The sequence below is a fragment of the Parasteatoda tepidariorum genome, chromosome 5 (assembly GCF_982258835.1).
Source record: "Parasteatoda tepidariorum strain Cologne lab strain chromosome 5, Ptep-v5.0, whole genome shotgun sequence".
NCBI lineage: Eukaryota > Metazoa > Arthropoda > Arachnida > Araneae > Theridiidae > Parasteatoda > Parasteatoda tepidariorum.
Window position 1 is genome coordinate 79,827,910 of NC_141759.1, and position 25,241 is coordinate 79,853,150.

Below are 25,241 nucleotides of genomic sequence, written 5' to 3' on the forward strand. Positions count from 1 at the left end.
TAAAACATCTAGAGAAAGGAAGATCTATCTAAGCTCTTCCTTTTTTTAGAAAGGTTTAGTTATAAAGCAATTTAACTTATAACTGTGTAAAAGTTCTAGAAAAGAATTGAAGGAAAGTAAGGGTGATTCTCACGAAATATGACAATTTACAGACTCTTGCTGCAAGATCTAATACTATACAACTAAAAGAACTTTTTTTGGAAATTTTAATAAATAGCATTACTGTTAGCATTTCAAAATGACCTTGTACTATCATCCACTGTTTTGTATATTTATAAAATTTAATTGAATTTCAAAATGTCGTGTTTCTGGTATGTCACAAACAATATTTCCAATAATAACTAGCTTCAAAAGATCGCATAAATTTTTCAGTATCTAATTTTTTTTTATCTCAACCGTTGTAAGCATTTCTAAAATATACGCAGAGGATATTTTTTACAAAAACTCCGTCTGAAATAATTTTTTCTGTAAAGAATTTGTTTGTCACATGAAAATCTGTCATTTGCCTGGCTACTTTTATTTAGTGATTTATGACCAAAATAGATAGCTCCAGCATTTAATATCATATGTTAATGGATTAATTAGATGCCATCCTATCTGAACATCTTGCTGCATGAATAAAGAACCAACTTTCTGGTTCAAAATCCATTTCAAAAATTTTTTTAAGGTGAGTAGGTTTATATGTTGTCATTTTCCTGGCTTCTTGAAATCATTAATAGCATAAACTACATAGATTTATCCGAGTTATTTCAAGAAATCCTATTGTTTTCTGCGGAATGTAAACGTCTCAGGCTGAAATGTTAAATTAAATTAAAGTTAAATGCTACAAAATGGCAAATTTGTCATTATCCTGTCTGCCATCTTCCTGGCTTATGAATGCCAGGACATTGAAGTGTTACCAGAAAATTTTTTAAACAGTATTCTATAAGGAGGGAAAGCAAATATTTACCTAATACCAAGTTTATGTATGATTGTAATATGCTTGAATGTAATCAAAGTTATTTATTTATTTAATGATTAATTATTATACACAATTTTATTCTGTACATATCAGCAACAAAAACATTTATGATTCTTTCTACAGTGGATAAAAAGAATTAATTTAACCCAATTTATGGATCATCTGACATAACGGTTTAAGTTGAGTTGCTTACTATTAGCTTAAAGTGACTGTTTTTTAAACTACTAAGCTAACATGTCATTTTCCAGGCATTCAAGATTTGGTGAATTTCCATTTTTTTTTCTTGGGAAAATGCCAATAAACTACACTGCTGTCTTTAAGATATTATTAATGTAACCAAATAAGTTTGCAGAAAAAGAATTTAGATTATTTTGAAGACTTTAAATTTAAAGAAATTTTTCGGTCCGAATTGTCATGTTTCCAAAGTGTTTCCATGTGTTGTCACCCGTATATGCTTGGAATGAATATTTTTGTGAAAAAAAATAGTTTGGAATTCGTTAGTTTGTTGAATGAAAATCTATAAGCATCAATATCTACTATCATCAATATCTAATAGATATCACTAACTGAAAGTAAGATCCAATCTTTTTTTTCTGCAGTTTTGAGTACTCGAGCATGCGCCGTCAATCCATGTAAGAAAAACAAGGTATATTTTTACTTGATGTGCTGTCAAGTTGCAATTATAGCATTGGCAGAACTTATAAGTAATTATTGGCTTGCAATCGAAACAGTCTTACATTAGCCCCTACACCCTACGCAGGTGTTTCTCTCCTGCTAATACGAGAGGGGTCACAACCGTTGGCGACAGGATGAATTTTACATAGAATCTTAATTTCTATCCTCTTCTAATATATCAAGCCTAATTCGAATCAATTTAATATTGTCAGCATAATGAAAGGACAATCAATAGAGGCAACTACTTTTCTCCAAAAAAAAGTGTAATCGAACATTTATCGCCATTTAAATCAACTCAACTTATTTGCTTTCACAAACTAATGAAAACGAACAAAACACAACAAATATATTCATGTTTCATAACTTAATAATTTTCTTTTCCATTTTATTATTATTTTATTTCAATATGAAAAAGAAATAAACGTAACGAAAGCATAACAAACTATTCGTTCTTTAAACAGAAAAAAAGGGAAACAGGATAAAAACCACAATAGAAAAAATATTTAGCAATGCATGTACAAAGAACGATACTGTTCCCGTCAAAACAAACTTGAAAATGAATGTGTGTATTGTAATGAATTGTTAAAAATGAACTGAATTAAAAAATATTTCTTTATCTGTAAAAGAAACTTTCAAAATCAAAATAAATTATAATGCAATATATTTTAATCAAAAAGATATCACAATTGTGACATTGTTCCTTTTTCAGATTTTTATTTATAATCTGAAGTTCAAAACAGAGAATAGGGAAATAGAACTCTGCATCAAACGAATGTTCTATTGTTTTTAACATAACCCACCCCTCTTCAATCATTCCATAATGTATTTTGATCACGTTTTATTGTTTAAACAGCTAATTTTTACATATTTAAAGCTGATTCAGCGGACTTGAGTTTTGATAGCTGAGTATAGATATTAAAATAAGGTAGTTAATACTCATTGCAGCTAAGATGCTAATGAAATTAATATTAACTGCTGTTCTTTTGACTACAGTAAATGGTTTTAAAATGCCTTCAAGTTCAAGCAACGTAGGTACGGGAGAACACTTTCAACCTTGTCAAAAATGGATTAAATGTAAAGCAGAGGGTGAGAATAATTTTGTGTTTAAATCTTATACTCAATTATTATTGCACCTTTGACTATAACTGTATTTGATTCACAATTGTAATTATTGCAGCTTTTCAGTATAAGGTATATTAAGAAAATAAATAATATTTTCCTAACTCAATTATTAAAACGCAGTACTATTACATTCGTGGACACATTTCTGTTCCTCTATTGTCATGTCTTCTCAGGCTAGTGGACACAAATTGGACGTAAACACCAAAATGCTTTATTATTGGTTCACCAACCGCTTCATCATCTTGGTCTTCCTAGGTGAAACGTCTTGTTTTTCCCAGAAGGATCGATTGTTTTAAGAAGTCACAGTTTAGGGTCAGGAGTTTATGACTTCAAGTCTAATATTAATAATTTAATAGTTATTATCATTTAAGTTCTATATAAACTCGTGCAGCTATGATATACTATAAACATCCTACATTATGTGAAAAATTTATGTTGGTTCTCGTTTGCAAAGGCCAGTTACAGCTGCGTGAAGCTGGTTTTTTGCAGTTTTATTTCGACTGAGTAATATATATATATATATATATATATATATATATATATATATATATATATATATATATATATATATATATATATATATATATATATATATATATATATATATATATATATATATATATATATATATATATATATATATATATATATATATATATATATATATATATATATATATATATATATATATATATATATATATATATATATATATATATATATATATATGTATATGGAGCCGTGGTGGATCATGAGATAGAGCATTCGCCTTTCAATGAGGTGAATCGGGTTCGAATCCCAGCGATGGCAGGTACGAATTCCGGACCCGACCCGCAAAGACCATTACCCTTGCCAAGCTACCCTGCAATCTGGCTAACCGTGGGAGGTTTTTGTTGTTTTTCCACCTTTCTTTGCTGTTTTCGTTGTTTTTTGATGGAACTGTGGTGAAATCATCGTGCTTGATTCGAGAAGTTCATGCTTTGGCGAACCTGAAAATTTCAACATACGCTCAAAGTATTTTTCGTAATCTCTTTGAACTGAACTGAAGTTCAAGAATGTGATCATCGTAAAACTTCGTTACCATCGAAACCATCGTGATACTTTGTTCTTTTCCTTACTTTGCTTTATCTTTTCTCTTTTCGCAATCTGCTTTACGTTTTTCTTCAGTCATTACTTGTTCGATTATTCTTGTATGTTTGTAATTTTGTTGTTAAGTTTTTATTAAAAGTTATGTTTAATTTAGCATTTCTCCTTTTGTTTATCTTTGGCGGCAGACTTAACTAAACATGCAGACTCATAATAAACGCAACCGATTTCTCGCCAAAAATAAGTAAAAGGAGAAATGCTAAATTAACCACAGAACTAACCAATAGTTTCATGTTATGGAAATGCTGGTTAGTTCCATCAAAAAGTCCTCCAAGAAGACAAATTTATCTGAATCCTTGGTCCAGGAGTTCCCCTGTCTTCTGGATTGGGTTCAAAATTACATATCTACCGAGTTGAACATTAGCAGTCATAAATCCAAAATAGGTTCCGATGTTTAGGGATGGTTATAAAATAAAAATAAAAACTTTATTCTATCAACTTCTAAAAAAATATTTTTTTTTATGTTTCACTCTTATGTTTGCTTAAATTAATCAGTTTAAAAATTATTAGGTAATTAGTGTTTCACTTTTTAATGATAGAGAGTAATATTATGCTTAAAATATATGCTATGTTTGATTAAGCACATCAACATGTATGGGGATGCTAGTTTTGAAAAGTAAAAAAAATAGTGCGTGGAGTCCCTCCGCGAGGAAGAAGTTAAACCTCGCAACCTGCGACGTTAATTGTAGAAGAAGCAGCAGTCGTAGAAGGATCACTAGTTCTATTCAACGACTCTTTTTCCTGCTCCGCTCGCTTCCGTGCTCTGTAATCACGGTAATATTGTGTTTTCACTCATTTTTTACAATTGTTATCCACTAAACTTGAAAATAAAAAATACTACCCTATTAAACTATATGTGTATCAAAACAAACTAAAAAATATTTGTAGAAAAACAATACTTTTATGACTTTTATTATTTTTATGCTGGTGAGAGCCAAAACAATATGGAAATGAATGAGGGAAAACTGGATCCTACCACGTGATTTCCCTGCCAATAAAAATGTAGCGTTAAACGCTTAACGTAACCTTGTTGGAAGTCGCATAAGAAGTATAACTTCAATAAGTAAAAATATAAACGAGTTAAACAGTAAGCTACAAATAATCTAGTACGAAAAAAATAACTATTTTTGAATTACTTCATGGAGAAAATTTCAAGGAAATATGAACTTTCATTAAAAAAATTTAAGCAACATAATTTAGTGATTTAGTAAAGAATAATTTAGTAAAGAAAATATTTATTATTAAACGTTATTGCTTATTTTGAAAAAACAATCGCATTTCAAGTGAAGTGTCTTTTAGTATGTCTCACGAGCTTTTCGGAACATGCTGTGCAATATTAAATTAAAGCACTATAAAGCAATATCATATTTGATATAAAACTTGTTCTTCCCTTTTATATCAGTACAAAACTGTAATGCTTTCCGTGTCATTATTAGTGCTTATATTTGCTTTAAATGCTTCATTATCTTATAAATAGGTCACAGCTTTCATTTGTTTCCGGCATATTATTGTCAAGTATATCTTAATGCACTTTCGCTCCCACATTTAAATGCCGTTTTTAAAAATAAAGTACTTTTTTAAAAGCGAACGAAAACTAAGTAACTCATTCATTTTCAGTTCAGATTTCTTTAATGCACACAAATAAATAAAAGTTTGAGTAACAGTTACCACAGGAGAGACTATTAGTACATTCAATAAAAAGTGAAAGAAAACATTTAAAAAAAAAAACTTTTCTTTTAAAAATAAAAAACTTTAAAAGTAAAATGCTTTTCAAATATAAGGAATTGACCGTTGATTCACTGTAAGTTTCCATTTCTTTGACATAAATAAAAAAAGTCGAAATCTTGGTAACAGTTATCATAAATACTTGACAACCAGTACTTGTACTGAGAAATGGAAAAATTGCTATGGATTTAAAGTTAGAGGAGAGGTATGACACGCTAGTAGAATGAGTCCGGATAACTCGATTTGTTAGAAATTAGTTATATTCTCTTGCGGCAAACTCTAAATTGCATTTTACCAGACAAGAAAAAGAACTACTATATCGGCGTGACATTATTGCTAAATTTATGGCTTCTGTGTAGATAAGTTCGTTTCGCTATGCTAAATCCCTAATGCTCTACTGTATTTATTGATTTTTACTACACTTAGAAAAATTAATTTTAGTTCAGATTATTTTACATTTACTAAAGATTTATACCCGATTAAGCAATTAGGATTTAGTCCATTAGTCATTCTGTTTCATTTTAATAACCTCTGCCATAAGCGCAAGATCGGTCGCTTCCTTAGTCTTACCTCCCCCCTTGATGTGTGTCTTCGTTTGACTCGCGAAAGATTCCGGTCAGCGGAAGAAAATAACTACATAACATTAAATTACATGCATAATATTTTTAAATTGCACTAAAAATAAAAATTTATGCTACATTTTCACTGAAATTCTAGTTTACCTAAATTTCTCCAAGAGTTATATCTAGAAGTTAATTCTCATGCACCACCCTCAACCCCACTAGAAGTGTAAGATGGGGTAAGAGAGATTCTGCTTTTTCTTGGGGAAAAAAGTCATTCATAAAAACAGTAGTACATATATGACTTTTTAAGAACGATATATTGTACACAACTAAACAATGGATACCTTAATTAAATCTGATATTTTTTAGGTCGAGCAGTTTAGCTCTAGCAAGACTTCGAATCTCATTTTCCCGATTTTATCCAACTTTCTCCTGCATACATTATGTTTTCATATGTATAAGAGGAGTTTCGCAAAAACAAATAGCGGCTCATCCACTAATTTCGTTTAATCATGAATTAAACTTTTGATGTAGTTGGATATTTTTTATTATAATCTTAGGAAATGAAAAATTATTAATAATTATTTAATTAGATTAAAAAAGGATAAATACTTTTTGTTTGAAACATTTCGGATAAAACAAAAGTTGGGATAAAAAACTAAAGATATTTCTGACATTTACATTAATGTTATTTTATTATTATTACCACGTTTATATAAACTTGCCTTCGTGTATGTCTGTCCGGGTGGAATTTTGTAATCGATTTTGAACTAACTTCCCGACTAGCTACAAACTTCAAATTTGGCACATAGTTCAGAATTGGATGACAATGCATGAAAATGAAGAGAAAGAAGACATACAAAGTAAAATAAAATTAAAATTAAAAAAATATTTTTTTTTCGAGATTGTCTTTTGTTGTCGATTCCATTATTTCAAATTATTATTACATGTCAGGTGAAAAAAATTTTATTGTCGGAGTATTTTTATTGGCTGAAAAATCACGTGGTAGGATCCAGTTTTTCCTCATTCATTTCCAGATTGTTTTGGTTGTCATCAGCATAAAACTAATGAAAGTCGTAAAGGTATTGTTTTTCTATTCGCGATCGCAACGCTCGAGTACGCCGTCTAGCGGGAGCCTGTAAATATCGGACATTAATTTATCACGTTTTCATTTAGTTCCATCAAAGTCATTGACTGAATCAGACGCCATTTTTTAGCAGCAAATAAGAAACAAAATTTCCCTAAGGAAAAGGCCGAAGAACTTGAAAAAAATCTCCAAAATATTAGTAAATCTTTCAGGAACAGAACACACCAAACATTTGAAGAAAAATTCCTCAATAATTTTTAATTTCTATTATCAACAAACTTGCAACTGATGACTTCCGATTTCGGATACTGTTACAGATGTGTGTATTAAGGTAAAATGCATTTCTTCTGTCTTCAATTCATTACGAATTAAAGTGAAGTCAACATTGCTTTCGTCATTCCAGTGAATAAATATGAATTCAGAACATACAGAATTGTAATAGTTATAGCATATTCTTCTTCGTTATAGAATAGTATATATTTCTGTATCCATATAATTCGGAAAACAACAATAAAAAATTATCCAAGTTACTTGAAATAGTGCCATTTGTGCTGATTCTTAATTAATTTAAATCGTTTTCTTGGTAAGTTTTTTTTAATTTTGAAAGAATAAGTTCAACTAGAATTCAGCTATTCTGTTTTTAGCTACATATTCAAATTCATATCAATTATAAAAATTTTGCTGTGTAGTATGTTATCTAAAAGTAATGAAGGCATAAACTATGTATCTATTATTTGAGAATAAAGTTTTCAAACAAGGAACTTATCATTTTGGAATTCTCCGGGAATCATAAATCAGGTAAGTGCAATGATTTTTACAATAAAAAATTTGCTTGTAAATATTTTTTTTCATTTGATGATGGTTCTCTACAGAATGGTTTTTTACGTCTGATTAAGAACTATAAGAATAATAAAAAAAGAAACAATATGAAAGTTTTTATTTCAATGTTAAGAATTCTTAAAATCGTTTTTTTTATCCTAAGAATTCTTTATTTTCCGTTTTTTAGTTTATAATTTTTTGATAAAAATTGTTCTCAAAATACTTTTGAAAAATTAAATGGTATAACATTATGTGTTTATGTATACTTCTTGTATATTCCAATGTTTGAAATAATATGATTCAGAAAAGTATGGAATAAAAATTCGGTACTTACTTATTAACGCCACCGCCGCTACAGATTTGGCGGTTTTTAAGTGCCGCCAATCTACACTTAAAATTTTTGCGACAATTCATAAAATAAAACACTTTATTTAAAATCATTACAGTTAATCGGATTTCGGTGGAAAATGAGCCGATATAGAGTTTAGCATAGATTCAAAACAATCATATCGGCATATGAACTCTGATGAATAAGATTCCAAATGAAATAACATTTCCAAAACGTACGTTTACCAAGAAAAAGTTTTATGTTGTGGGAATTGGTACATTTTCGTTTTTTCGGTAAAATATTTCCCTCCTGAAAAAATAAAATTGCATCTTGTTTTGTTTTTGGCAAATCCCAAAGACGAATATTCGTAGCACTAAAAATGGCGACAAAAAAGAATTGTTTTTTTGTTTTTGTTTCGTCAGCATTCTTTATTTTACGTTTCTTAGTTTCTAAATAATGATTTTTAATGAAACTTGCAATTTTTTGATAAAAATTGTTGTCAAAAAACGTTGTTTACAAAATTAAATTTCATAAAATTATGAGGCTTATGTATACTTTTTGTTCATTTTAATTTTTGAACTAATATGATTCTTAAAACTATAGAATGTAAAGTTTAAATGGGCCTTTCATGTTATATCATTAAATTTAGTAATACTATTTCTCGGGCATTAGGTTTTAACTCTTATAAGAATATACATATTTTTTTCTGTTAATGTACAAATATTTTTCCGATGTGTTTTGGATGTTCCTTCTCTAATAAAAAGAGATACCATTTTGTTTTCGGTTGTACAAGAAAGAAGATCAAGCATTTTTTTTTTAAATTTAATAAGCCACATTAAAGAAGGAACGTTACAATGCTACATGCTACATTAACGACGTCTCCAGAGTAACTGAATGACGGTTCATATAGAAATCGCAGGTATGCGTCTCATACAACAACGCCCCCTATAGTTCGTTGCGATCGCGAATAAAGATTTTTGTATCCCTAATTTAAAATGAAAGTTCTATTATTTTAGTAGTGGTCTTGTAGTAGTCTTGACTACTCTTGACTAAGAAAAATAATCTAAATAAAAATATATATTTTTAAAAACCACGTTTTTTGTAGTGAAGAATAATAATTGAAAAGTAATAATTTTTGAAAAATATAAAATAAAAATTAAAAATTAGAAAAATTATAATTTAAAATAAAAAAATTCAAAATAAAAAAATTCAAAATAAAAAATTATATTTTTAAAAACCACGTTTTTGTAGTGGAGAATAATAATTAAAAAGAAATTTGAAAAACGAAAAACGTGGGGGGCATGAAATACATAAGAGTACATATACACATACACATTTTCTCACTCATACACATGCACAGCCACATATACATCCACATACATATGCATATACACAAACATACTCCTCATTCAGATACAATTACAGATATACATACACATATTCTCAAGAGCACACATACACACACTAATATAACATTACTGTTATGTATTTCATGCGCCCCACGTTTTTCGTTTTTCAAATTTCTTTTTAATTATTATTCTCCACTACAAAAACGTGGTTTTTAAAAATATTATTTTTTATTTTTAATTTTTTACTCTTTTTTCCCAAACAGAAGGAAAGTAATATTGCTGAATTTAAAAACTACGGTCTACAGTTACAGTATGCGGACTTTTTTAAATTTAATCGTGTCCACTTAACTAAGTGTGGTATATAAGTGTGAAAATAAAAGTGATAATCTGATTACTCACCAACCATCCTCGAAAGAGCTTTTTTTCTGATTCTAGCTAAATTCTGATCGTTCTATTTGTACTTCAATTGTGATCGTTCTGATTCTAGTGAAATCTCCTCGGTTATAAATTTTAAAAAAAATTATAATTTAGCAAATGCAGTTCTGTAACTGCCAAAAGTTTATTTAAGTCACCTGAACTTCAGCGAAACTTTAGTTATCACCTTTATCTGTTGCTAATAAGCCTAACCTAAGGAACAAACTCTTATTTAAATATCAATTTTAGATACGAATATTTTAATTTTTTGTAAGTCTTTTTTTACTATATATGATATTGAATATCAGAAAGTGATTTGCTTTTAAGAACGACATTTTTTTAATTAACTGAAAACAATTTGATTGCAGATAAAGCCGCACTTGATGAGTTTGTTGGATGCATAAATATGATACCAGATGAGGTAAGATTATTTTTGTTAAAAAGTTATTTTATCTAATTCTCTAAATTTGTTTTTATACTCAAACAACTTTATCTCTTGAATCTTAATATTTTGAGGATACCTTGGTAAATTCGACCTTGTTGACGTTTTTAAAAAATTGTAACTCATATCAATGCAAACATTATATTTTACAACAACGCAATTTTATTTCATAGCTCATACTCAGGTTATCTCCGCTACCAGATTGCAACAAAAATGCAACAGTCTCAGTGACCCACTTGAGACGAGGATATGAAAAAGTTTCGTCTCGCGCAAGGATCCTATTTGGACAAGAATCTGTCACATGGTGATCCTGTTGAAACTTGAATATGTCACAATTTTTTCACTGATATCCTGTTGAGACGTGAATATGTCCTGCTTTCGTCTCAGGATGAAATACTTGCGACAATTAAAGGTCTCATTGTGATCTCATGTTGACATCTAGGTGACGTTTAAATGTGACAACAACAAAAAAGGACTAAGTAACTTTTTTTAAACTTCAAGCCAAGTCATTTAGGCAGCTTTGAATTTTGGACGCCTGACTTCCGCTTAGGCAAGAACTACTTAAACGTTGCAATGTATATAGTTTTTTATTCTCACCTTTTTCTCTCTCTTTTATTTTTATGTCCCAATGGGAACTGCAGTAAAGGGTTTTTATAAAATTTATTTTATTTATTTCTATATTTTACTGCCAGCATTTTTTTTATAACGCATGGCGAGTTAGCCCAAACGAGGGGAAGCAACCCCAGTAGCCCCCATTTAATTCGGACCTGCCTCAGCCATAATATTTTTAAATGAGACAAATTGTATCAAGATTGTTGCAAAGAAATTTGCTGATATAAGGATATTCAGATATACAATATAATCTACATAATATATCTGCTAATAAAAGCATATCATAAAAATTATTAGCATATTCATCTATTTTAAACACAGAAGAAAATTACATTCAAATTCTTTCTTCAAACTAACAGTAATCTTAAAAATAATGAAATAAATTTCTTTGACTATTTTTCGTCAGTTTGAACAAGGGCTATATTCACATTTAATAGCTCTATACTTGAGACTGTGAATGTTAGAAAAAAGAGAAATTGTACGGGAAAAAAAGTTTTTCTTTTTCATAGTCATATAGAGAGGTAATCGGAACTAAACTCATGTTTGTGAAAATTGCAACACCATGAAGGACATACGCGAGTGAGCTGAAATTTTCAGGAAATGCAAAGTAGAGCATAATATGCAAATGATTAGAATTTCAGACCCGTAGCTCATGCGTATGCTGAGCAGCTCCCTCTGAACGGCGGACGGATCCGAATAAATAGACGGCTGTAGCGAGGCGTGTATGGCTATCGGCGGTTAGCTGCTAGTGGTAAACGTTAGTTCAGACGTTACTTATGCCTCTTCGACGAATGAGAGCGAGATTTCAAGCCCTTACGGAGTTTGAAAGGGGGAGAATCATCGGCCTTCGTGAAGCTGGATTGTCTCATCGTGCAGTAGCCGCTCGTGTGCAGCGTAACAGCAGCACAGTGATGCGTGTTTGGAAGCAGTGGACGGACGAGTGTCAGGCAACTCGGAAATCCGGGAGTGGACCCCGAAATGTCACGTCAGCTCACGATGATAGACACCTGGTCCGCATGGCGCTGACAGACCGTACGGCTCCCTCTAGACAACTGGCAGCACAGTGGTCCATAGCTACAGGTGTTTCATTGCGTGCTTCATCAATTCGTAGACGTCAGCTGCAGCGTGGACTACGCGGAAGGACTCCTTTATACAGGATCACCCTCACGCTGAACCATACCCGCCTGCAGCTACAATGGGCCAATCAGCATAAGGACTGGCGTGCTGATTGGCAGCATATCTTTTTTTTCTGACGAATCCCGCTTTAATTTGTGGTACCATAATGGCCGCATTCGTGTCAGACGCTATGCCTGTGAACGCCAACTTCCGGAGTGCATTATCGAACGCCACAGTGGACAAACACCCAGAGTTATGGTCTGGGGTGCCATAGCATATCATGGACGATCTCAATTGCTACGAATTGTGGGTAATTTGAACAACAACCGGTACATCAGTGAAGTTTTACAGCCCCAAGCTGTTCCCTTCCTTCAAGCCCTGTCAGGTGCTGTATTTCAACAAGCAATGCCCGCCCTCATATTGCTAGGATTGTTCAATCCTTCCTTGCATTGCGGCTGGTACAGCTTCTTCCTTGGCCTGCGTATTCTCCAGATACGTCGCCGATTGAACATGTGTGTTATTTCGTTGGTCGGTGCCTCGCTCGTGATCCTCGTCCTGTTGCTTCCACAGACGAGCTTTGGGTACGCATACAAACTATATGGAATGTTCTTCCTCAGACAGACATTCAAAATTTTCTTGACTCCATACCACGTCGCGTAGCAGCGCTTATTGCGGTGCGTGGTGGCTACACAAAATACTGATTTCGATCTCTTGTTATTGTTTGTTTGCTTTGAAAGTTTAATCATTTATTTGTACCACTACCACTCAACCGTGTAGGAAATTTCATTCAATTATGAAGATTCCTTCATGGTGTTGCAATTTTCACAAACAGGAGTTTATTTAAACGGGTCACATCAGGGAGCCTCTGCTGTTGCGACCATTTCTGACTTTATTTGATTCACATAGTTAATTTTCAGACTTTTGCAGAAAAAGTGCTTTCATGAATTTTAACTAACTGGTCTAACTTTAGTGATACGAGTAGCGTGACATCAATGAAATAAATTTGTTAAAAACTGATTATAAGAACACAGTGAGAAAAGTCGCAAGAAATTAACTATAATTATACAAGTCGTGAAATGCTTTCCATAAAACTTTCAGGGGTCAAAATTATAACATAGTTGCAAAAATGTTTTTCAGTTACTTTAGTCCCAGTAAAGTATGCTTGTAACTTCCAACTGGCAAAAGTCACAATAAGTAGTCAATGAGACTTTAATGTGTTATCTCATGATAAGGCGACATCATAGTCACATTATGATCTCTTTGGAGTAATTTCGAACTGCCACATTTGTGACAATGATTGCTTTAAACATTTACGACTACTCCGCGCCTGCTACGAATATTCCGTGCCTGTGACAGGTCGGAGCAATCGCTGTGTAAAAAGTAATTCAGAAAAAAAGTATGACATCGGAAAACTGTAGAGTATACAGTGCTCGTGGAAAAGAAAGGTAAGAAAACAACCCTGAGTAAATTTTGATCTTATGATCAGATCTTCGCGTATCAGAAATCGTTCTAAATGACTTGAGGGAGTGACCTCAAATATGCTAATTAATTAGCGCAGACAATATTTTAAGTTACGAAAACAGACACATAAATGTCTTTTTTCCGAACCATCATTGGGTTTTTTTTTCTTCATTGATTCAGACTCCTGATCTTTTAAATATAGGGGCTAGCAGCAATCTGGGAAATGTGGCTACAATATTTTGGTTACGAGGGCTGTCTAAAGTTTTGACCACTTATATTTATCTAACAAAGGGAAGGGTGACGCTTTGGGCTATACAAGCTAACGCAAAAAACACCTGGAAGCACAAATAAAAATACATAAATTGACCTATAATAGTTTCAGTTTTATAAAGAAGAAAGTTCATCAGAAAGTTCAAACACTGGGAAAGACATTACACAATGAGAAAGATCCTTGTTAATGAAAGCTATTCCTTGTAAATTTATGCACTTTCGTTTATATTTTATTCACGTTTTTTTTTATTCTTATACTTTCGCCTTATACTTTTTAATTAATTTATACTTATACTTTCGCATATCTCCTTAATTTCTTATAATAATCAAAAATTGCTACGAGCAATAATAAAATTCGTTTATTCAAAGATAATTCTATGCAAAATAAAATTTTTAATAAATGTTTTTTTTTATTATTTTATTTAATAATGCTCGAAAATTTTTGAATTGTAAGGTATGCAAATGTTTAGTTGAAAAAAGTAGTTTTATGCTCCGAAATGGGAAATTTGAGCGAAACCATTTGACTAGTTTCTGAGAAATCAAATTTTAAAATTGGACTTCAAATTTTAAATTTTGACGTAAGAGATTAATTACATTCTTTAAAATGATTTAAACATTTTTATCAATTCAAATTTGTGTCAACGATTATTATATAAAATAAAAAATATAAATATTAAAAAATATTTTTTGAATGGAAAGAAATGAATTCCATAATTGTGTTCAAAATTTTTTTATTCGCTTAAAACTTTCTCGAAATATGGGGAAATATACAAATATTAAAATTAACATTGAGGTGTCAAAACTTTGGCCATTTTTCCAACTAAATGATATTCACCTCATTTCCCAGTTTGTGATACCCCATGTTTTGAGGATCAAGATTCCGTTTTCGTGTCTGATTTCGTAACTAATAATATCGTCTGTTCTAACCAATCAAAACTTTTTCAGGCCACCCCTCGAACTATTCAGATTAATCTGTCGTAGATAAAGATCTGATAATTAGGTCAAAATTTATTCAGGGTGATTTATTTATTTTTTGCTCAATATGCAGAATTAAAAAATGTAAAAAGTGGAATTATTTGAGATTAAATGATGCAATTTTATATACTATATTGTTTTGAAGTGTTGCAATCTGAAAAATTAGGTTACCATATTTTAGTAAAGACAATGGTTAAAATTCTTTGAGATTTTGCTATATCTCTAAAACATTTGAGTTAATAAATTTTTTCGAACGTTGTAATATGTCTTTTATATAAAGATAAAATTTGTCAAAGAAACTCTGAATTGCAAGGCATATAAATTTTTCAAAATTTGGCAATTTCAATAGATATATTTCAAAATTAGAACTAAATTTGTGATTTGTTCAGATATATATGTAAATCTAAAAGCACAATTTCTTTTTAAATTTATAACTCAAAACCTACGTGACCAATTTTGTTGAATCTTTAACCAAAACTTCGCTTTTTGTGATTAGAATTAAAATCGCTTTTTGTGAAAGTAGAATTAAAATTTGTAAATATGACTGTTATAATTTTTTTCGCTACTCTTATGAAAAATAACAAGACAATAAAAAAGTAATAAAGTTCCTTTTAATGCAAAAACAGTATAAGTTACCTCATTTGGAGAAAGATTCTTATAATTGTGAGCAAATATGTTTTGATTCACTTAAGTTCAAGAGACAAGGAGAATTATGTAAAATATGAAATTAACTGATAGTGTTCACAACATTTATGTGCACTTTACAAACCAAACTAATAGGACCATATATTCCAGATCTAAATACATTGATAAAGAAAATAAAGTTTATTAATAAAAAGAAAATTTTTGCCCAATTTCGCAATTTAATTAACACTAATTGATTACCAATAGAACAATCTTATTATAATCTATCTCAAATTTACTATAGGTTTATAAAATGGAAAAATCTGCTAGCATGTAAATTATTTAGGGTGATTATATTGTTTCTTCCGGTTCACTGTACTATTAATTGATAATTTAGACCTTAACCATATTTTTATTTTAAAGAAAATGAAGAAGTTTATAAAAGTACTGTCAAATTATGCCAAAAAAGAAGAATGGTCAGACGCAGAAGCAGCATACAAGGATTACTGTACCTGGGATAATGAACAACAGGTATGGAGAAATAGTGTCATAATTACAACAATTCATGAATTTTATTATAACCAAATCACCTACACTGTAAAAAATACCAGATAAAATTATAGTAAGAGGAACCGGTGGTGGCATTATTCGCAAAATCCATTTTGGCCTTTAAGTATTATGCTGTAATATGTATTTAATTAGCGTGATTTAGCTATTTTATTGAAAGTATCACAGTGAAAATTACTGTATTTCAGACTTTTAATCCGCAACATATTCTGTGTATATATAAATAAATAAATATATATATATATATATATATATATATATATATATATATATATATATATATATATATATATATATATATATATATGTGTGTGTGTGCGTGTGTGTGTGTGTGTAATACAAAAAGTTAATACTTTTGTATTAATAAAAGAATTAAATCTCTTTCGTTTTCATAAAATGTCTTTGTTAAAGAATAAGCGTAGAGAGATTCTATTATGGGAATTCAAGGCTGAAAACATACCATTGAAATATAAATAGATTTATATTTCAAAGGAAGAGTTATTTTTAGAATCGTTCCCTTTTTCAATTCCATATAAGGAAGCAGAAATGATTTTCCTTAATGCGTAAGGTTACAAGGAATGTACGACAGTGTGCCTTTTTACCTCAAATCTGTGTTGGTATAAAACGTAAGAACGCATAGTTTTGCGTGTCCTTTTCATCTTGATGTGATCCCGATAAGCTGTTCCGGAATTGTCCGGAGTCTTGTCCACTCCCCCTCCTTTGCAGGAGTGGGGACGTGAACTGTTAGCAATACCAGCCTACATTTAAATAAACCTGTTTAGAACGTTTGATGGCTTAAGACTGCAATTATTTTAAGCTAAATACAACACTGATAACAGAGTTGTAGCCCTGTTATTACATATATATATATATATATATATATATATATATATATATATATATATATATATATATATATATATATATATATATATATATATATATATATATATATATATATATATATAAAACTGGAAAACAAAATAATGAAAGTCTCGCCATCAGCTCACTCCATCCTCAAAAATAAGTGCTTTGTAACATTGTAATAATATATCCAAAGCAAAATGCATCAATACAGTTGTGATCGGAGCACACAATAAAATTGGAACGAAAATGGAATATATTAAGCAAAAAATTTAGGAAATAAGGTATATTAAACAAAAAATAGAAAATAAAATTTAGAAAAAAACTGAATAAAATATAAAATGTAATGCATTAAGCGAGTAATGATTTCAAATGAACTTACACATTCCATAATCTTTCAAGAATGATTTAAAATATTTTCGTATTAATTTTGCTAGATTACAAAATATGAAATTAGAAGCATAAATACAGAGTTTTTTTACGGCGTGTTCTTACTACTGCACTGAAGCGCGTTTGATTAATTAGTTGCTTTGGATTGGCCCGAAAATGGTTGTGCGCAAGGTAATAATATTATATTGGATAATTTAAAATTTATAATTATTACGATTGATATTTAATTATTCAATTTTAATGATTTTATAAAATTAACATTTTAGAAAAAAAATAATTATTTGCCTTGTTTGCAAAGATTTCAATAAAGAAATCAATTTATATAAAATAAAAATATAAATCTCTGCAACCAGGAAGCTTTTAGTAAATTTATTAATAATAACACACAACTAACGCAATTATTGTATACAGAACGTAAATACAGTAGTTGGGCATCCATTGATATTTTATCAAATTTTAATAGAATTTGTCTATTTCTTTTTTGAATTAATAATCGTTTCTACAGATTTTTTTAATTCTATTCATTTGTTTAAAAATGGTATTTAAAGAAATGTCTTTAAAAACATTAGATTTCCAAGTAATAAGTCTATTCATATTGAAAGTAAAAATCATTTATTTTATCGTAGAAATCAGCGAACCAGATATTTTTTTCTTTCAACACCTAAAAATTAATATTATCATAACGATTACGAAACCAAATTAAATCCTCGAGGTAAATAATATTTAGATAAATTTCTTGAATATTAAAGATAATTAAATCCTCTCTATATATAAAAACAAATTTAATATTAAGAGTATAATTTTCTTCCCAATAGTATAAAAACAAGCTATCAGACAGATGAAAAATTAGACCCTTGATCATTTCATTGTTTTGCTTTCCGGCTTATAATTTTTTCTTCAAATTTTTTTTTTTAAATATTTTTAAAAATAATTTAATTTAATAATTTTTCTATTTTTCTTTTCATTATTTTTATTACATTATTTTCCATGTTTTCTCATTATTTATATCATATTTTATGAGTTCTATATACTTGCATCTTATGCGCAGTAAATAAAACTTATTATTTTTCACTATATATATATATATATATATATATATATATATATATATATATATATATATATATATATATATATATATATATATATATATATATATATATATATATATATATATATATATATATATATATATATATATATATATATATATATATGTATGAAGTCAAGACAAGTCTTAGAGTGCTCAAAACATGTTGACTTTTACTATCCAAAATGAAGTTTTTTTCTTATGAAGTATATCTTTTCACTTCACTTACTTGGGATCATTTATTCGATAACGTGCAATTATTATAGAGTCACATTACATATTTGGAATGCTTATCTTGAACGTATTATGAATGTTAATCGTTGAATATATTTTAGAAAATAATATTAATCTTTAACAATTTACCATATGTATTTTTCTCTTTTTAAGAGTCTTCAATTTATCGAACTTTTACACGTATTTGTAGAGGACTACTCAGTAAGTATTTGTAATAACTAATTTTGTATATTGAAATACTATTTTGAGAATGTCTATGTTAAGTGCGAGAAAAAAAGAAATACTTAGAAATCAAAATTAGGGCATTCGATATTTTGTTTTTATAAAATCATAGACTATACATGGCCGTTAGATTTCAAGATATTCATGGTATGCAAGATATTTTATTGGATATGCAACCATTGTAGTAAAAATATCGACATCAATTGAAATATTTATTAAAAAAATAGATGCAATTTATTTCCTTTCCCTGATTTATGCCTGTTAAAGTAAAGAATTTCTTCTTACAAAGAATTTTTACAGAGCTTACATTTTAAGCTCTTGCACTTTACTTCTGAATTATCATTAGATTAAAAAAAAATTCTTGCAATAAAGATTGTACATTGCATAAATAATGCACTTAAATTTACAGGAATATAAAAACAGGTCAATTTTTGTTTTTATGTTATGGCAACATCTTTTAAATTATAGTTATTTGTAGGATTTATTTTACAACTTCGAAATATATTTGTAAGGGATGAGAATAATTAATCTGAATAAGCTAGATAATTCATTAAATACCTTTTTTCAAACCCACGAAGAAAGTTCTCACAGTCATATGAAGAGAGTTAGGAAAACACCCATATGGTAGCTCTGTTAAAAATGTAATAATGCTTAAAGAAAAGCCCCTAATTGAATCACACTCATTGATTCTTGAAATTCTTAAAAAAATAAAGGGATATTTAGCTGATGTGAACCATTTTTTGTAGATTTCGAAGGATCTTAAAATTATTTTTAAAGCAATAGAATTATTGAGGCGAAGTTAAGTGTAGGGTTAAACTCGTGTCCAGTGAATCAGAGGCTTTCTATTTCAGAGGGAGGGTTCTTTGAAAAATGAGACTTCCTATCAAGCATTTTAATGAAAATAACTGTACGAGAGATTCTTGAATTAGCACCAAAGGCGCCATTCTGTAAAAATCTGCACCATTATTAGCATATGCAAAATATAGAATGGTGAACAAAATATGCTGTTGTGAAAACATTCATTGCCCTTTGAAATGCTGTTAAGGATATGTTCATGAAAATGAGGAAAGAGAAAGTGAAATTTGTGATAGTGAGCACTGAAATTCACGGAGCGTAAATCCATCACATTGAAAATCGTACTTTTGAAGAGTTTGTAGTGTCTACCATTACAAAAATATAATTCCAATGCACTACCATATAAGATCTAAGACATGTCAATTCGTTTCTATGTCGGGATGCCTTTTCGTAGATGCCACTCTTCAAACAAGTTCACAGAATTTAAGTAACTCCTGCTTCCTGAGGTGATAATTGATAGTGAAACTGAAATCAGTAGCAGATGTTTGATGGCAAGGGCTGTAGAACCAATTAACGAACTATTTAGGGCGGATGAAAAACCCATAGTTAAAATTGATCTGAAAGTGCTTAAGCAATTCTTTACGAAACTCTGATAACATCAATTTGCGAGATCCGGACAATTAATGCAGTTGAGAAAAATACATTTTTTTTAAAGAAAAAAATGATTCTTCAATCAATTTATGAAGTCTTTACAAAGATAAGATTTGGAAAAGTATATACATTCGTAAAATATAAAATAAGCGCGAACAACTTAACATGATAAGAGTTGAGATGAATCAAATGACTGAACAAATTTTTCGACGTTTTCCAAAATCGAGGATGCAAAAAAAATGAGGGAGATCATCTAAAAGGTAGCATGACATATATATATATATATATATATATATATATATATATATATATATATATACGTACATACAACTGTCGGATAAGGACATGTGCATTCATTTTGACAGGTAAGTTAATTAGTTAAACCACATTATGCTCTTCCGGTAATTTTTTGGTTTTCCATAGAAAGACATATTTTAATAACTTAACTGATGATAAATATGTTTACAAATTAAGAAAGTGATATTTCTTGATATTTAAATATTAATGATTTATTTGTATTTATGATATCTTAGAAAGAAAAAAAATTCCTCCTAAGATAATTATGCATTTTTAGGAAACCTGTGCTGATTTTTTCCAAGCTATTACATGCACAAAACTGACACAGGCGAATGTAAGTATAACTTGGTATTTTAAATATTTTTTCGTTGTATTTATTAATAGATTTATTGTTTATAACTAAATATTTTTTGCTCTGTGATTTTTTAAATTATTCACAAATCTGGCATCTGTTTAAGGAACAGCTACTTAAAAATTATTAACTAAATTTTGATTCTTAACATCTTTAGGAGACAAAAGTTCTTCCTCCGGTATGCAAACTCAGAGTTTATGTATACTTTAGAGTACGTACGTATAAATCTAACAAGCGATATAATTCAAAAGTGCAATATTGAGTTCCGATTCAAGTGTGTTATACGGTTGCTAGAGACAGAAAGGCTCGTTTTATATATAACGTTGTAAGAATGATGTTATTACATAAGTGTGATTATGGTCAAACTTTAATTGCAGTATGCTAGTCTATTTTATACGAATGTTAGTATTGAAAGTTCTTAAGAAAGTTTTCGGTTCTCTTTAGTTTATAGAGGATGTAAAAGAATTATCAATCAGCTATAGTCGCTCTATACGCATTTTTACAAACCTTATCTTAATCTGTCTTATAAACACAACTATATATTTAATATCCAATCAGAAACACTTGTGCATTGAGGGTAGAAGATCGCACAAATTAAACTTACAATTGATTTGTAAGTTTATTTTTAAATGTTCGAAATAAACTTAAAAATAAAGAAATAAACAGTTAAGAAAAAAACCCATCTTTTTTTCTGAGCTTAAGACTTAAAATTTCCTTCCTGAATCATTTTCGGTTTTTTTCTCGCTTCCTCTAGCCCTTCGAACCTGTAGTTTCTGACCCAGCGTTCTTATTACTCGAATTTTGTTCCTTCAAGTCTGGTAGAACCAATTCGTAGTCTGGTAAAACCTACAAAATTTGAATTGTTAAACCATTTTAGGTCAAGCTTAGAAATTTTATAGAATGTGGTATGAATTTCTTTTGAAATTAATACCACATTCTATAAAATTTCTAAGTTTATTCTAAGTTTTTCTAGTAATATGCTAGAATTACATCCATTAAGGGAAAAAAGAAGTTTCATTCATAGGATTTTTTTAAATTTGGAATATAAAATGATGTCCATTCACACCATTGACTAAATCATTGAAAAAATCATTTAGTTTAACACTATTTTCTCATGATATTTGTTTTAATTTTATTTTATTTACAGAGCTTGCAACTTTAATCCATCATAAAAAAGTATCATTAATCTCAATTGGAAAAATTATATTTAGATAATTTAGAACTAATAAATAAAAAAAAATGAAATATTTATTGAAATGCTGTGTTTGCGCACACATTTGACTGAAAATAAGTAAAGATTGCATCTTAATACATGGAATACATACTAAAATTATCTATTCCTCTGTGTTTTTAATTAAAAATTAAATCAAATACATTTGTCTTTACCATCTAAACACAGCTGCCTAACTGGTATTCTTTATACTAATATAAGGATTTACTATTTGAACTTGCCACAATCAATTCCCTAGGATCGCGTTATAATCAGATAAGTCAAGTAATATTATTTTTAATTTTATGAAGTAGGTAGGTTCTTAATTTTCGATGCACTAGAAATGCGCAATGATCCTTAGGCGATGGTCTGAGAAACATCCCTGAGGATGGCCTGAAGACATGCTACAGTAACTTTGATCCTCTGCAAAGGCGATAGCTCCCCTGCTTTGGTAACCCGACGACCAGCGCGCAAAGTTGAGCACTTTACGGTAGAACAGTTTAATGAGGACCGATACAGCGCATCATCGCTCCCTACGCATACTGATCAAAGTGGTCATCTACCCTCTTACTGATCGCAACCCGTGATGCTTGACTTCGGTGTTCAACTGGGACTTACGATTAGTCCACTGCTAATTATGTGTAGAGAATAAAATTTCACAATAATAATTACTTTGGATCATTTACACAGTAATTCCAACAGCAATATGTACTTCGTTAGTTTGTCTAAAAATGATTAAAAACACAAGAAAGTATTAAAAGAAAATGAAATAATTTTTGTTAGGAAGTAGCAAATTTGACATGACTTTTCCTTTATATTTTTCACACGAGTGCTGTTTTTTTTACTTTAGGCATGCTTTATAGATGTGTTAAACAGAGTTCACGCTGAAGGAAAATGCTGATGTCTCAAATACTAACATCGAACTAAGATGTTTCTCAGTTATGTAAACCTTGGCCTTCAACCTTTCTACTATTAAAATGGTTTACAACTGTTTATTTTTGAAAAAAAAAATACAATCTCAATAAATTCTCGCAACAAATTTTTCACTTTCTTGTAAATTTAAGATTCTCTTATAAGATATGTTTGCTTAAGAATAACAAACTAGGGAAATGTTACGAAGAACATTGCAAAAAATAATAATGTATTAATAATTTTACAAACTCAACTTAATAATTTCATAAATATTATACAATATTCAATGTATTCATTTTTTAAAGTATCGTTAGGTATATAATTTCATAATCCCACTTACCTACATTGTTTAAACAACTTATTTAGTAAACCAAACAATCGAATTTATTCAGATATACAATTTATGCATTGTGATAAAATGTAATTAGTTATTTATATTCCAGATTACAATATAAACACGATCACTTGAAATTATAATTTCATTTGTTTCTAATGCAATAAAATACTACGATTACTTGCATTCATGATTACTAATTAGACATCTATTAAACTACTCGTCGATTATTACCTAATAAAAAACTACATCCGATTCAGAAATAAACAAATATGAAATAACAGTAATATGAAATAACAGTAAGGAAACGAAAATGATTTGTAATAACAAACGTAATAATGTCGACAGTATTATTAGTAAGTATTTTTTCTGACTTTACGCTTTTTTTATTTCGCATCAGTTTTGTTTCTTTGCGTTCAAGTCTTTCAAATCTTGATAACAGGTGCCTATTTTGGAAGAGCTTGAAACATGTCTACTGTGATTTCATATTTGTTTATTTCTGAAACAAATGAAGTTTCAAAGCAGGTAATATTTAATTGCTTCAGACACTAGGGATTATTTATTTAATACTAATTTTTATTTATTAATTAATTTTTTATTATAAAAATATTATTATACTCGACACATTAGGTAATAAATTAGGTACTAAACACATTAGGTAATAAATTAGGTACTAAACACATTAGGTAATAAATATCATTTAAAAAGCAGAAAATAAAATGTAAAAAAAAAAAAAAAAACTGAGCAAAACACAATACGAAATCTGTAAAGTGAGTAGCTAATTCAAATGAACTTACATGTACGGGAAAATTTTGGAAATAATGATTTAAATTATTTCCGTAATAAAATTGTCAGATTGCACAGTATGAAAACAGAAGAGCAAATTGTGGTAAAAGCGTAAATAGAGGGATTTGTTTTAAAGCGCGTTCTTACTGAAGTACTGAAGCGCGCTTGATTTGTTAGTTGCCAAGGATTGTCTCGAAAATGGGTGTGCGCAAGGTGATATACTGGCTAATTTAAAGATTATTGTAGTTCATTTACGTCACACTAGCGCTGCACAATGGGATTTAGAGAAATTTATAGTAATTAAAGTTGATATTTAATCATACAATTTTAATGATTTTAGAAAAATAACAGTTATTTAAGAGGGAAAGGAACATGAATTGCCGTTTTGCACATATTTTTAGCTATGCAATTGCCCGAAATGGATTTGCACAAGAAGTTTTTAATAAACTTATTTATAATGACATACAATTAACTCAAGGATTTCACATAGAATATTATTACTTTAGTTGGGTATCCATTGCTTTTTATCAAATTTTTAAAGAGTTCGTCGATTTTTTTTTTTTTAGAATAAATAAACATTACTACATGTTCTTCTAATTCTATTCATTTGATTAAAAATGGTATTTAAATAGATATTTTTAGGAACATTAGAATTCTAAGCAATTAGATTATTTATATTAAAATTGAAATCATTTCTGTTATCGTTCAAATCAACTAAGCAGGTATTTTCTTCTTTTATAATACCCAAATCGAAAAAATTAAAATTAATATTATCATCATGATTACGAAGCAAGATTAATTCCTCGGGGTAAATATTATTTAATAAAATTGTACAACCCTGAAAATTA

General features: G+C 29.3%; 2 protein-coding genes across 2 annotated transcripts in view; one reads left to right on the top strand and one right to left on the bottom strand.

Moving 5' to 3' along the window:
* The window catches only part of LOC107448544 (bile acid-sensitive ion channel-like), a 109,607-nt gene that overhangs the window by 73,892 nt on the left and 10,474 nt on the right, over positions 1-25,241 (bottom strand). The window lies entirely within an intron of this gene.
* On the top strand, positions 2,525-23,479 carry LOC107440576 (uncharacterized). Its single transcript, XM_087164388.1, has 6 exons — positions 2,525-2,722; positions 10,558-10,610; positions 16,113-16,220; positions 18,988-19,035; positions 21,077-21,133; positions 23,212-23,479. The coding sequence occupies exons 1-6, from the start codon at positions 2,587-2,589 to the stop codon at positions 23,260-23,262; spliced, it is 453 nt and encodes a 150-aa protein (XP_087020514.1). The 5' UTR covers positions 2,525-2,586; the 3' UTR covers positions 23,263-23,479.